The 15645-nt window shown below is 35.6% G+C and overlaps 1 protein-coding gene across 1 annotated transcript in view; it reads left to right on the top strand.

Annotated features, from left to right (window-relative positions):
• The first annotated feature begins 250 nt into the window (after nucleotides 1-250).
• The window catches only part of ATP2C1 (ATPase, Ca++ transporting, type 2C, member 1), a 34194-nt gene continuing 18799 nt past the window's right edge, over nucleotides 251-15645 (top strand). Inside the window, exons 1-11 of the mRNA XM_010194811.1 lie at nucleotides 251-355; nucleotides 1296-1412; nucleotides 2968-3057; nucleotides 5834-5869; nucleotides 6777-6838; nucleotides 7209-7317; nucleotides 10411-10566; nucleotides 11255-11323; nucleotides 13039-13114; nucleotides 13623-13689; nucleotides 14807-14931. Coding sequence (XP_010193113.1) covers nucleotides 287-355; nucleotides 1296-1412; nucleotides 2968-3057; nucleotides 5834-5869; nucleotides 6777-6838; nucleotides 7209-7317; nucleotides 10411-10566; nucleotides 11255-11323; nucleotides 13039-13114; nucleotides 13623-13689; nucleotides 14807-14931 — 976 coding nt within the window. The 5' untranslated portion in view covers nucleotides 251-286. The remainder of the gene's footprint in view (nucleotides 356-1295; nucleotides 1413-2967; nucleotides 3058-5833; nucleotides 5870-6776; nucleotides 6839-7208; nucleotides 7318-10410; nucleotides 10567-11254; nucleotides 11324-13038; nucleotides 13115-13622; nucleotides 13690-14806; nucleotides 14932-15645) is intronic.

Here is a 15645-nt window from a genome sequence, read left to right as displayed (position 1 = left end):
ATCTTTGTCATCACTGAACACATTGTTACAGAGATTAGTCTTCTCAGTTGCGTGTCCAGTGTTTCTTGTATTATTGTAAATGATGCTGCATGAAAATAAGCTAAATTGTAGATTTTTTTTTAATTGAAATGGTTATTGAAAACTGCCTTTTAATGTCATTAATACTGCGTGGCTCTGTTTACATGTTGTTTGAAATGAACCATTAGTGCTCTCCTTCCCTTCAGACTTTGGTTTTGTTTCTTAGGTTGCACGTCTTCAAAAAATCCCTGATGGTGACAATGAGACAATGATTCCTGTACTGTCTTCAAAAAAAGCAAGTGAATTGCCAGTTGATGAAGTAGCAAGCATTCTGCAAGTAAGTGATTTTGCCCCTCTTTAAGGATGCGCTGATGTTACCAAACAGTAAGTTTGATATTTTTCAGGGACAGATCTTGTCATTGAAAGCCTGTGCATTATCATCCTGTTTGATATTGACTATTAGCTACTTCTAAAAGCATGTTGATTTTTAAATTGTTACTTGAAATGCTCTGATCTCTAACTTTTTCAAAAAAAGTTGGTACTTAGAGGGAGGATGAGATTCAACTGGAAAATAGATATCTGTATGCTTTGAAGATTGCATTTTGTTAATAAAAATCCTGGAGTCAATCTTCCTATAAAATTCTGTCCTGTTTTTCACAGTTATTGCTTCCCTTTCTCTAAGGAATCCTTAGTGTCCTTAATTTATTTTGGTAGCCTCCATTTTAACTGAAGGAACAGGATTGAGAGAGCTACCAATTGGCAGATTTATGAACTGTTGAATCTGGGTTAATTGTTGTGATAGATGGTCGTCTTTTAATTCTCTGTATGCTTGACTGCTTGAGGAGTACACTGTGATAAATGTTGGGCACTGACAGCTCAAGACTTTGAAGCCATTGCTGTAATTTGGCTGAGTTACGGAACTCTTGACGTAACCTTTATGAGTCTGAACTATGCCCGCCGCTTGGCTCATTGAAGAGTTTTCTGCGGGGAAGATCAGCAAACGTTTAGAGATATGAAACAGCATCTGCTTCTGTAGTTTTTCCGTGAATTTTTTGTGGAAACTCTTTAAGCACTGCCAAATGGAGTTAAAGTAGTAGTTAGTTAGCTTTTATTGTCATAGCTTTTATTGTCATACAAATATCAGTACCAAACTTGTCTTTCTGATGTTGGCAAAGTTTGTATAATCTAAGGCTGTATATTTTGGTGATGAAATTGATTTTGAAGTCTCGCTTATCAGTGTAATTGCTGACTGTGTTATTCTTTGTGTATTTTAATAGGCTAATCTTCAGAATGGCTTAAAAAACTGTGAAGTTTGTCATAGACGGGCATTCCATGGATGGAATGAATTTGATATTAGTGAAGATGAACCACTGTGGAAAAAATACATTTCCCAGGTTGAGATTTTTATCCTTTCTGATTTTTGTTTGTTTTTTTTTTTTTTTCTCTTTATTACTTAGCTTTTGTATGCATGAACATACTCTGTTAAAAGTAGGGAAACTCTAGTAGAATAGGAGATTGCAGCTTCTACAATGTTTATCTAATTTACCTGTTGAAAAAGCTTTTATTTAGGTGCATGCTAGTTTTAGTTACATGATTTGTTCTTGAGTGCACAGTCATAACTGGCCTGAGGGCTGGAGAAGTTCCTTTAGGTAAAGACTTGAGCATGAATCGCACTAAGGTCAGATGCAAATGTGTGTGACTGTTGGTAAATATTTAAATGGAACATGAATTATGAATAAATTGATAGATAAAGGGAATTTGAAACAGCAAACCTACTGCTTTTGACCTGAGGGTGGAAGTGGGGCCAGCCTTGGTTCTGGTGTTAAGCAGAACTGGCAAAAGTCAAGTGTGAATCTTCCTATCAGTGCGATTTACCATACATATATATATATAAAATCTATGAGCTCATACAGCTTCTCAAAATGGTGTGAAAGTGTCACTACTTCCTCCCGCCTACCCCTCCCACCTCCCAGCCACACAAGATATTTACAGCAAATTTTCACACAGAAGATTTTTCTAGGGAGTTTGTAATGTTAAACATTTTGGTCGATGTTTCCTGCACCTTGTCTGAGCAGCAGTTAAGTTTGAGAGTAAACCCTGAAGTGATAGATGGTTAATTCTAGAGAAACTGTTTTGCTTGGGAGTGACTAAAAAGATACTCAGCGCTCTGCTGATGATAGTGGGAACGTCATCACATACTGTCTGTTCTCCACAGTTAATGCTTTTTTCTCCTGTGTGTAGTGCCAAAGTAGTCTGATGTATCAGGACACTTCTAAAGCGTGTTATCTAAGCTTATTTTAGGTAGTATTTATTAAGATACATATTTGCTTTGAATGTGCTTAGCATGTGTGCTTTTAGAATGTTTTTCACTTTAATTGTAGAAATGTTCTTTTTTTGTAACGTTTCCCCAAAAAATGACCATGTTGGCAACCGACTATCACGTAGAAGCAAGATTGTTCATTATTTTAGCCTTAGAAATCTGAAGAAAGAATATGATCTAAAAGGAAAACTTGGATCTTGTAAAACAAGAAATCATGAATTGAAAGTTATGAAATATATTGCTTCCTTGGTAGTGATCAGTTGCTGGGAACAGAACCGGCCTGTTATCTCAAAGACATTTTGAATTTATTTCAGGCTTCTTTTTGTATGTTTAAATACAGTTTAAGCAAATACAGGAGACTATTCTTTTTTATTAAAAATGTGAATCAAGAAATGGTTTTTTCCTGTTACGTTTTTGAATGCAGTCTATTTAAGGTCTTAGATATTTTTTAAAAGAACAACTCACAGGTAAACATCTGCACTGTACAGAGTCAGATTTTCTTTGTAGGTTAGAAATGTTTTAATTATAGAATAATATGTTTCAAAAATCAATAGGATGTGCTCTGAGGGATAGATAAAATGGTCTTTTTATTAACAGTGTTGCTGAATTACTGTTCTGTTTCCTTTCAGTTTAAAAATCCCCTTATTATGCTTCTCCTGGCATCTGCAGTCATCAGTGTTTTAATGCATCAGTTTGATGATGCTGTCAGTATCACTGTGGTAAGGAATGCAAATTTTATCTTCGTTGGGATTAATTCAGCATGTGTGACCACATGGACTTTCAACATCACATGAATGCCAATGTGGGATGGGATCACTTGCTTCTAATTAATGAATTTAAGGCTCATGCTGTCATTAAATTAGTTTGTGACTGGATTTGGGGGTTTTTGGGTTTTTTTGACTGATAGCAGTAATACATATCAAAATACATCAGCAAATAATTATCTGGCTTCATCTTGCATTTTACTGTTTTCTTGGTTGAAATGCCTGTCTTTAAGCATTTGTTCAGAGGAACAATTTTTGGTGTCTTCTATGTAATTTTTATCTTAAATTATGTTTTAATTTCAAATTGTAAGAAACCAACATAAGCTTTCTCTGAATTTACTTGGACGATATAATCTTTTAAAGCATGAAAAGAAATGCAACCTGAACTCTGGAAATGGCAGAAGAAAGATAGAAGCTGAAATAATGATTTTTTGGTAGAAGCTTGCGGTTCAATACAGTGCTAAACTAGTGAGCCAAGTGTAGTACTGCTAAACATTTGTCATTGCAAATGACGCAGAAAAGAAAATTATAATCCCTTTGACCTTTTTGGGGTGATAGGTGATGACTGAAAATTTGGATTTCTGTATGATCAGAGGCAAGTTCTAGCTGTTTTTTGTCTTGGCTGACTTCCACACTCTTTATGTTGAGTTTTACTTTTGTAATTAACTCAAGGTAACTGGAGGTTTGCTCTTAACCCCTCTAATTCTTTAGAAATAATATTTGTCTTGGGAAGATAAACTATCTGGCTTCTTTAACGGAAAACTTGCAATTTTGAATTTGAGTATGGTGTCAGTTTGAAATGGTCTGTTGTGTTTCTAAGTTGAGTTTAGGTAAATTACTGTGTTATGAAAGGTATTTAATTACTGTGGCTGAAAGTTGAATTGGGTGATGTTTTTTCCTCAGTTAGCGCCCTTAAGTCTATTTCTTAACCCTCTTGAGCAAGGCAATGAGAAAAGAACAGGGCACTTAGTGTAAGGGAGCAGTAATTTCTTCACTCTGTGCTACAACCTGAGAAGGAATCTTTAACATTGGTAGATATGTCTTAAAATATGGAGAAAATTGTGGGTGAGTGAAGTTCAGTTGTCGGTTTTGTCTAACTTCTGACTAACCTACCATTTAGTCTTGCTGTTATTAATGCCCACTTTATCACCTAGTGAATATTTGTTTTACATAATTTTCAGATGGTATTACAGTTTTTCTGTGACTCTATTATTTGTGCTCAGAGCCTTAGCAACAAAACTAATGTGCTGCTAAAGATGAGTGACGTGTATTTGTTTTGGTTGCAATGCTGGCTTGAGCTGCTTTTGCCATCTTTTGAGCTTTTGCTGGTACAAATGTATTGTAAAACTTGTTGGTCTGTACTGGGAACTGATGAAGATTTTTTTTTTTTAGAATTACATACTTTTTTCCACTTGGAGGATATTGGCTTCTTGATGCAAGCCATTGCACATAGACTCAAGCTGAGAGACTGCTGTGAGGCTGGGGATGCAAAAGCTCTGTCAGGTGGCGTGAACTGGAGAAGATAATATTGCCTCCTAAAGAAACACTGTGGTGGAAATATTTCATGGAAAGATGGAATATATAGTTTTTTTCCTAATATTCAGTTGTTGAGGCTAACATTAGGATCTCAAATAAGGCAGATTTACTGGGTTTATCCTTGATTTAGTTAAGAGTTTTTCAAGAGTTTTTCTCTTGCAAAATGGTAATATCTTGGTTATTTTTTTAGTAGTTGCTGTGTGTACTTTTAAAGGCTTAATGGATGCTGTGATATGGTTCTGTAAGAAAAGCAGTGTAACAACTCAGTAACAAATTCGGTTGATGTAATAAAACTCAACTTGAGAGTGTTTTGAAGTGGAGGATGATACTTAGAGTACACAGTATTGATCTGTTACTTCCTGTGGTAGATTTCATTCATTTGCTCACTTTCACATCACATGCTTATAAACCCTATGATGTTTATGCTGAAGTGTTACGACCAGAGCTGTATGTGATATGGGGGATTATGAAGGCTTGCTATTGAGGCCTCAGGACTTATTTTGGATTATCCCTAATGAGCGATTTTTTTCTAGCTTTTTTGTTTGGGATCTCTGGCATCTTGGCTTTTTGGGGTGTACTCGGTGTCCTGTCTCACTCCTTGGGAGTCTTGGGCAGAGTTCCTGAGTCCCATCCTCCTCTTGTTCTCCTTGCTGGGGTATTTTATGGCTCCAGACCTGTTCTTCAGCTTGCTACCTTATCTCTAGTCTTCAGTTTATTCTTAGTCTTTCTGTTATCTGGTTATTTGAATGAAATCGCATCTCCATAGCAGCTAGCACCTAATTCCTGACCTTTGTTCTGTTCTTGCAGAGAGCGCCATTCACGCTTCATTCAGACCACTTTTCCTATTTGTGGCATGGATCTCTCTCCACTGCTGTTTCTTGCTCACTGTTCAGAAACACAGAGCGGAGGAAGTTTTTTGTTCTTCAAAATACCTGTCTAGTTATTTATTTTATTTTTAGTGAAGTCAGGTTATTGAGTTCTTGGACATCTTTAGAGCCTATGTAAATAGATAGTGGACTCACTTTTGTAACAGAATCCAAAGGATACCGAGTGATTTTTAAGCATAAGAAAATTTGTTTCCAAATCATGTTGTTAATATGTAGTAGCAACTATGACTGAGCAAGAACAAATGTGATCGCTTATTTTCATGGCCATTTGGAATTCTTTTATCTCACCCATTTTTGTTTTTTTGCAGGCAATACTCATTGTTGTTACAGTTGCCTTCGTTCAGGTAAGACAGCTGTTGTCCAAATAAGATTGTTGCTTTTATGTAAACTCTGCTATTTATAAGACTGAATAGTTGTCTTGATGCATTGTGCTGGGAATGGTTGTGTAAAGAGCTTTGTGTTTTCATCCAACTCTTTTGCCTTTTCTAAAGTGCGTGATTTGTTTTGCTTTAACTACATTGACATTTATGCGTCTATATTGGTATTATACTCAGCCAGAGTACTTGTAAAGAAGCACTCAGAATACACAGTGTAGAAGTACTTAAGTATTTAACTTCATCTAAAATAGATTTTGAAAATGTAGCTCTGGCTTCAACTGTATATAGAATTTTTTAATAGTCTTTAAGTAATTTTCTAAGTCATAAAAAAGTTATTTTCATTCTGTAAATACACAGCTTTACTCAGTGTGTGCTTAAAACAAAATTGCTTTGGTTTTGTGCTTTATATCTTTGTTTACCTTAATTCTGTAATCTGTTTATTGAGTTGGGGGTGAGTTGTGTTATCTTAGTTCTCCAGGGGCTAAGAGCACGAACACAGTCTTTTTGGTATTAACTTGCTAAACTGTAGAATTTAATAATGTGTCTGATCCCTGAGTTTAGAAACATTACTGTAGGTATTACAGAGACCTGAAGATACTGAAGGAAAATTCAGAGGAATTTTGCTATTCTTTCAGAAGAAATGCATGTAGGCAAATCCATAAATTTTTCAGTGTTTGGATCATATTTGCTTTTTAAAGTATCTAATATAGAACTGTTAAAGGACATCTCTTACCTGATTGTTTGGAATACTGCTTTAATACAACTTTACTAGTAAGATAAATTTCAGTAGATGTGGGTGTATCTTACCATTGCTTAACTTTTGCTTGCTTTAAAAATATTATCTGCTTTATTTTTTTTTTTAATATATCTGTAGGAGTACAGATCAGAAAAATCTCTTGAAGAGCTTAGTAAACTTGTGCCTCCAGAATGCCATTGGTATGTAATTATCTGTCCTTTCAGTCCCTAATTAAGTCATATTAAGTTTAGTCTGAAACAAGTAAATGAAAAAGATTTTACTGAACTTGCTGTCTTTGTATCAAGCTCTTATGCTGACATAACGCATGCTTTGCTTTTGCTCATTTTAAAGATCGTTTTATTAGCCTAAAAAATTACTCCACATTCTTGTGTCTCTGAATCCTTCAAATGATGTTGCTGATGTGTAACTTCCAGGAAACAAGCCGCAAATTAGAAGTAATATTTTGCTGAAACCAGTAACACTGCAATGCGTAGTCAACAGTGCAAATGCTTTTTTCAGACAAAATGCCAGCAAAGACATTCTTATTGCTCTTCATGCTTTTACCTGCAGTGTACGAGAAGGTAGGGTGGAACATACACTGGCAAGAGATTTAGTCCCAGGTGATACAGTCTGCCTGTCGGTTGGAGACAGAGTCCCGGCTGATCTACGATTATTTGAGGTATTTACCTAATATTGCTTTAATACTGAATAGCTTTTCTTTTTGTGGGACAAAGTGGAAAAGAAGATAGCCACTGAATACTGAAGTGCAGTAAGTGTTACTGCTTAGAGTTTGCAACTATTTTGGTAGAAATTTTGAAATAATTAGTTTCCAAATGTAGTTGTGGATTCTTAATATATGTAGTTTCTTACTGTAGGACATGAGAGTAAAGACTTTTTCCAACTTTGTGTAATAATGCATTCTTGAAATTCTGGTTCGGTGCTTTTTCCTCTGTGTAAAACAAGTAGTAAAATGATTGTTTCCAGTTTGATTTATAAAATATTTTGGCAGCTGGTTGCAGGTGACTCTTCATTTGTATTAATCTTTAGGGTGTAGCTTCAGTGTTCTCTAATAATGGAATACTCAGTATTGTGAAACTGTGCCAGCGTAATCTTTTCGCTCTGACACTTTTTCATCAGTGTGTTCTATCTTCTAGTTTACTAAATATTTGATACGTAATATTAGCACTGCTGGAAGTGTGTGAGTTGAAGCAATAGCACTGTAATAGTACTTTCAGATTCCCTAAAAATGCTTATTTTCATTATTTTGGTTGAATAATGTCATGTTACTTTCTGTCAGATTGGACATCCTCAGGTTGCCTGATATCTGGGCTGTCTATAGTGTTGAAATGAATTCTGGGTATGATGAGCTGCATATCCAGTATATCCATGGTTGATACTGGATTAATCAGTGCTCATTTCATAGACAAAGCCTAAACAAGGTAGTTTCTGAGACAAATTTGTGATGCTCTTGAGAAATTTGCCTGGATCATCTGTTGTTAGCCCCTGCAATGTAGATAGTACTTGAATGGGTTTGTTTTAGTGACTGCAATCACTTTCTCCTTACCTCAGCAACTGTATATTCTCTGCATTGATGTGAAACCGCAGTTGCAGCAGCATCTACTTTCTTGCTTATAAACTTACAGCATGCTATGATAGCGGCATTCTTGGACCTCTTGCAAAGGAAAGCAGAAAGGGAATTAGAAATTTCTCAGCTCTCTGTAGCCCTGCACCAGATGAAAGATTGTGCTATCTTTATCTCAACTACCCTTGCATATCGTTTGAAAATAAGAGCATGTCACCTTATTTTCATCTTGTCTCTACTGGGCATTGTTACAGTGTGGTGGGTTTTAAAAAATTAAACAGAGGTCATCTTTTCAGATAAAGAGCTAGATCTCTTCAGCATATTCTGATCAATGCTGTCCTAGAGAATTGCAGAAATGGTAATTAGGCACTATTTACTTTCTGAAGCTTTTCATATATGTGAGAAGTTCTTCACTGGTCTAATCTTGTGAGGGCAATCTTGTTTTCTGAAAGACCTTTTCTGGCCTGAGTTTTACAGTAATCTTCTCTAAAGCTGGAATATTACATCAAGAACTAACATACCTATAACAAGCACAGGCTTTGAACACAGTTCCTTTTGGTAATAATAAGTGTTTCAATGATCACGGCTAAGGAATAGGATCTGAGGAATACATCACAAATACAAAATTACTATAGAACTTCCTGGAGTTAATAATTCTTTATGGCTTTGATGGAAAGTTTCATTGCAGTTTTTGACCAGTATCCCTTTTCCTTTATTGATACAGCATCCATCTTTTAAAAATGGGTACTACACTGGTAACTGTTTGAGAGAATAGCAGAAAGTAGAGGGATTTGACTGATCAGAAAGCACTTTAGTAAAGGTACTATTCTCTTTTCACTTTGACTAAATTCTTTTTGATCTAGCCGCCTGTGTTCATTTTGTTATCCAGCTAGAAGTGGAGTGCATCAGAGTTAACATGCCACTTAAAAAATAAACAAACAAGAAAAGCCCAAAACAACAACAAACCCCTCCCCCCCAAAACCAACAAAATAAAACCTGAACCACCAAAAAAACTCAAATCTGGGAGTGATCTCTGTAGTGTGGTGGTACAGAGTGCAATGGAACCGATTCTTTCTTACTCTTTGTAAGTGATATCCTTTTCGAAAGAGTTTTGGTAGCTGAGTTTTATTATGCATCCTTTAACACTTTTTCTTGAGAAAGTTATTTGAAGTTTACTGCTCTAGTCACCAGTAGTGGCTTTATACTTTTGAGTAATGCAAAATTAATTTACTTAAATTTCATGAACAGAGTGTTATGATTCATGCTTTGTCTCTCTTCAAGGGTTGTTGAAGTCAGTAGATTAATATGTAAAAATTTATGTCAGTTGAGGAAAAACATAGAATCACAGAATGTTTTAGGTTGGAAGGGACCTTAAAGATCATCCAGTCCAACCCCCATACCAGGGGCAGGGATGCCTCCCACCAGACTGGGGTTCTCAAAGCCCTGTCCAACCTGGCCTTGAACACTTCTGGGAAAGGGGCATCCACAGCTTCCCTGGGCAACCTGTGCCAGTGTCCTCATTTTTCTTCAGTTTACATTTCAATAAGCTATTTTGTGGCTTGGATTACATTTCTAGAACACAAGCTTTGTTTTCTTCATCTGACAACTGAATGATTAATTTTTACCTTTTCCTTCTCTAACTGCCCTCACATGCTACCAAAAAAACCACGAAAGTAAACCTAAAGCAAAAAGGCAGCTTCTGTTCCTGTAGTCTACTTGACTGTTGCCTGAATGGCATTTTCCCTATAGGTACTTCGTGCACAAAAGACACTTTATGAAATATGCTTTTTGTTAGCGAGTTCTTAATTGACCAAGATAGGAGGAAGCAGGTAGAGGAAGAGTTGAGAGGGTAATATATACGTGCACTTGCATTCTCAGTTAGTTATTTTGTCTGGTGACAGAATACATCACCATTGCAACGTCTTGAATGATTTCTAGATAAACGATTGTGAACATAAAATTATGAGTAAACTTTGACTCTTCAAAGTGAGAACTTGTTGCATTGCTGCAATATTCTGTAGGAGTGCCTGTTGCCTTGTTGATCCTTAAAATATGGTTGATATTGACATGGCTTTTACCATATTAATAAATCGGATGTATTTTTAATGATCAAAATTGGAAGGCTTCTTCCAGCTTCTTACAAAAGATTGTCGTGCTTTTTAACCTAGTCCATGTATTTTGTTTTCAAAGGCTGTGGACCTTTCTATTGATGAATCCAGTCTCACAGGCGAGACAGCTCCTTGCTCTAAATCTACGGCTCCTCAGCCAGCAGCAACCAATGGAGACCTTACTTCTAGGAGCAATATTGCTTTCATGGGAACGTTGATCAGATGTGGAAAAGCAAAGGTAAAATCATTATTAATAGAAAAGAATATTTTCCATGTTTCAATTATTTGAAGACATTTCTTGTTTTGAAAGTTCACCTATCAGCTGAGAAATGTACTTAATGACTACATATATTTTGAGTTTTCTGAAACAATAGAAATGAAATAAAAATGGAACTTTTACCTGGAAATATGGAAGACTTTGCTGTGATACATGGCAGAGTTTTTCTCATTGATGCTTTTTCATATATTAGTTTAAAAAGAAAACTAATCTCAGGCCAAGAGAGCTCAAATTTATAGGGAGGAGATGATATGAAACTCTTCTGTCTAGGATGTTGTAATTTGCTTCTAGAACTACATTCATGTGTTTGAAAATCTGTAACTGAAAATACAGTTTTGGCTAGTGCTAGATAGGTGTTACCCTATGTGAGTTTTGTTACTGGTAGTTACTAAATACTTCAACAGTGCACAGAATAACAGTTTCTTTCAGAGGCAATATGGTTGTTTTTGTTTGGTTTTTTTTTTTCAAAAATATTTCCTACTTGTGCCAAGAATTAATTTTATGAACAAAGCTAACAAAATCACAGCAGGCTACATGGCATTTGCTCACTATTTGAGTCAAAGCTGTCAAGAGCAACTACTAACATTAAAATTAAACTTGATATTTGAATTGGCTTTGGTTTTGTTTTGTTTTGTTTGTTGTTTTTTAGGGGATAGTTATTGGAACAGGTGAAAACTCTGAATTTGGGGAAGTTTTCAAAATGATGCAAGCAGAAGAGGTAAGAGTGAATATTTAGAAGCAAAGATACGTATTTTGTAAATGTGTATTTCATTCATTAAAACTTTGAATTTATTCCATAGCAACATAGTTTAACTTAATTACATTGCTTTTAGTATTTTTATTTCATCTAGTGAAATAAATCTTATCTCTCAAACATGATAGTAGTAATTGAATTCAGTGCAACAAAATATTCATAGGTGACCTAAAAATATTAACTGTTCAGTGTAACAAATCTCATTGCAATTTGTGGAAGTTAATTTTTTTCCTAGTGGAACTACATTTGCACAAAAGGAATTTGTATGACAGATTTGTGTGCTGCATGCACAGGACTATGTTTTCCCTTGATTAGCACCATACTTTGAGGTTATGCATGTGTCTCCTGCTGCTTCGTGATCTCCACTTTAACCTTTTATAAGCTCCCTGTTACTCTTGTGTACCAAACTCCCACAGGGATTTTTCTTTGTTGCAGTTCACATGGGAATTCAGACACTTGATTGCTTTGCATATCTAGGGCCTTCTAGCTTCTTCTCTGGCTTCCTGACCAGTATAGGATCATAAGGACAGTCTGTCTCCAGCTGTGAGGATGTGATCAGGCATAGGATAGGCAGCACTTCTTTTTCCAGATATATACATTTCTGAAATCTGCCAGAACAGAGTAACTAAGGGCATTAAATGTGTCAGCCCGGTGTGCATCACTGACCTCATGTTGTTTAGCTGCAGTGCCTTGCTGCGTCTTCCAAGTGCGTCTTGCGCAGTTCAGTTGCCAAAGTGAAATCAACTTTAATTCACATGTGAGGAAAATATGATAATCTGTTCAATAGTATTTGGTTTGTATTGTAACAAGTGTATTTATTAATTAAAAAAACCACAACAAGAAAACCACACAAACCAAAAACCAAAAGCTCTGTGTGAGCATTCTACACCAACCACATTCTGAAATACCAGAGTATTGTAGGGTTGGTTTTGGTGTTTATATTATAGTAATCTCATTTTAAAAGTAAAGCTTGAAGGTAAGAGTGAATCAAACTTGATACCAGCTTTCTCATATAGAGTCCATGAGCTTTTTTCATGATTTGTTGGACAAAGGTGATTTTACAGTGACGCCATCTTCCTTTTTCTGCCAGGCTTTCTACACTGTAGCCCATTATATATTACTATTAATAAAACCCCAAACTTACTGGCATCGCAATGTATCAATCCACTTTACTGGTTTGGTTGGTTGGTTGGTTGTTTTTTGTTTTTAAATTAAGATTTTTGCTTTGTGTCCTCTCCTCCTTTCTATACATTTCTTTTTTAGCACCAGATTGTCTAAATATTTCCATGGTTTTCTATTTGGCTAAATTGAATTTTCTGCATATGATTAACAAATTTATTTTGAGATAAAATTTGCCTTCCAGGGCTCTAATGCCTCTGTCTTGAAAAGCCAGTTGTACTCTTGTTATCAAGAGGTTTTTGGTCTTGGAAGAAGTGCAGTGACTTTTAGTCAGCATGATTTTAAAAAAAAAATCTCTGATATGACCTTTTGTATTAGATTTGCTGTAGACATCACAAAGCTCCCAAAGAATATTTCATTGAAGTGTTCTTGAATTCTGCACAAGAATGGAACAGAGTAGTCTGCATCTTCAATGTCTTGAAATTTGCACATCAGAAGTGATACAGTTCATGCTTTTTAACCTGTGCTTGTTAACTGCTGCATGTTTCCTGTTTGTCAAGGCTCCAAAGACACCTCTGCAGAAGAGCATGGATCTCCTGGGAAAACAACTTTCCTTGTATTCCTTTGGTATAATAGGTAAGAGAATTTATGTAAAAGAATTACAATTGTGTAGCTGAAACTAACATGTAGGCTTGTGGAAATGGGAGGGCTTGATGTCACTTTAGATGTTTTGACTCTTCGTTTTAATGGTCATGCTGAGTTCATGCCACTAATCATCTGAAGATTACTGATGCAACATAAGTTTATCATAAGGGTATTTACTCGTTTATTTCTGCAAACGTACTTTTCTAACTTTTTGTCCTCTAAATGCTTGCTTTTAAATTGCAGTGTGTCTTATATGCTGATGCAAGGTGTGCCTAAGCGAGTACCTCACTGCTGGTGTGATTGGGCAACTTGGCTGGCAGAAACTGTCTTCACCTTTGCCATACTGATGGAGTAATGCTTTGTCAGTGAAAGAAATAATAGATTTTTATAGGTAGCACAACAATAAGCTTGGTTTTGGCAATTCGAGTTCTTTTTCTTTTCCCTGTGAGGCTACAGTATATGTTGGTTTTATGTTTATGCTGACAACTTTTCTTTATAGGAGTTATTATGCTGGTTGGCTGGTTGCAGGGGAAGCATATACTTGATATGTTTACAATTGGTGTGAGGTAAGATTTTTGTTTTTAAATAGTGTAGATCATACATTACAGCAACTGTGAAAGCTAGTGGTGTATATTGTAATATGCTTGCACACAGACTGCTTTTAAGTTCGTATAAGTAATTCAAAATGAAAATAGACTTTGTGCTGTAAAAAAGCAACTTCATACTTGTTTTTAATGATATGGTATATTCTTGTCAGTCTCTTAAATGCATATGTATGGTGATTTCTGAGTGTCTTGTGGAACATCTGCAGACAGACAAGAGTTGTACAGTTTGAAATTCTGTCACTGAAAAATAAATAAAGTAAATAAAGAAAATGTAATTTTACAGGTGACATCAGACAAAACAAAGTTACTACAAGCCTTATGTCGTGTAGTTAATTAGCTCGTTTTCTAGCTTATTATGAAAACTTAATCCCAGGGTTTTGTCTGCTGAGAATAATACTGAATTTGGATGAACTAACTAAAAACGTTGCTGAGTTGCTCATTGCATGCATAAGGTAGAAGTGTTTCCTTAAATGACAGGATGAGAGTCTGTAGATTTACCCTTTTGGCAAGTGGAGGGATGGGGGGAAGCACCAGGAGCTGCATCTTCCAGCATTGAGTAATGATTTACTGTGACCTTGTTTACACTGTTACCAGTTGTTTTGTTGTTTTGGTGTTGGTGGTGATTTGTTTGTTTTCAATGACCTTCTGTGCTATTCCAGCACTCAGCTTGCTGCCATATCACGACCTGGAAGTAACTGCTGTAGATCAGTGGTCACTTGAAGTGGTGGCATTTCCCAGTTTTGTTTAGTGCTGGCTGCATTTTACTCTTCACAATATGGGCTGCTTTGCACAGTCCTAATCAGTGTTTTTGTGCAGGCAAAATGGATGTACAATTGATTTCTCCCTCCTCCAAATTTTCATCATACTTTTGCATAAGTAATGAGTAGAAACGTCTAAGTTACTGCATTTTGTTACTATCTTTAGTGCATGTCTTGAAATGAATGGTTTACAACTAGAAAGGCAGCTGCTTCCTCTCGCTTTTAACCTCAGTAATCAAACAGCTACAGAAACAACGTTCTGAAGTGTAAATGCATCATTAGAGTGCAGAATAAGATTTGTGTATTTACATTCATTACAGTTTGGCTGTAGCTGCAATCCCTGAAGGACTCCCAATTGTGGTAACGGTGACGCTGGCCCTTGGTGTGATGCGAATGGTGAAGAAACGGGCTATTGTCAAAAAATTGCCTATTGTTGAAACTTTAGGTAAGACTAAAATTAGTATTTTGATGCAGATATTAGGAAATAAACACAAATATTGATTACTAATGGTTAAAATAAAGCAGGTATTCTTATTTTGCTAGCAATGTGGTGGTATCTTTAAAACATTTCTAAATTGAATGCATTTCTCACAGTTAGAATTCAGGTGGATGTTTTTGTGGGCCCTCTACTTAGTTATTTGTTTATGTAACTGAAATAAACAGTGTGTCTGTTAAGAGTGTGCCACACTAGCAATACTCTAAGCTGCATGAGTATGTACGGAGTACTCTTTATACTTGTTTGCTGTAAGATGTTCTTGTTGAATAAGTCTTGTAAAATGTTTTTTAAACTAAATTTTGTGGTGTAAATTTAGGAATGATATTTGCAGTTAGAAACAAATCCAAATTTGAATATTATAAAATGTTTTGTAGTCATAGTGCATCTTCAGGATGTTATGCTGCTCATATTATAACTTCAAAATAAATTGTTAAAACTTGAAAACATTCTTTATGCAGTTGCAGTCATGAAACATGTAAAGCATAGGACATGAAAGGAAATGGAAATACTAAGTTAAATTAATACTTCTACATTTGAATTTCTTTTTGCATTTGAAGTTTGGGAATATTTTTTTCAATGTTTCTTGCAGAGTTTCATCAGTATTGCAAGGTGTTTTTGTTGCTTTTGCAATTCCTGCTATTGTGTCAGAAAATGTCAAGAAAC

This window comes from Mesitornis unicolor, unplaced genomic scaffold (genome assembly GCF_000695765.1).
Source record: "Mesitornis unicolor isolate BGI_N332 unplaced genomic scaffold, ASM69576v1 scaffold18211, whole genome shotgun sequence".
Classification (NCBI taxonomy): Eukaryota; Metazoa; Chordata; class Aves; order Mesitornithiformes; family Mesitornithidae; genus Mesitornis; species Mesitornis unicolor.
This window is presented reverse-complemented; position numbering and strand designations above follow the sequence as displayed.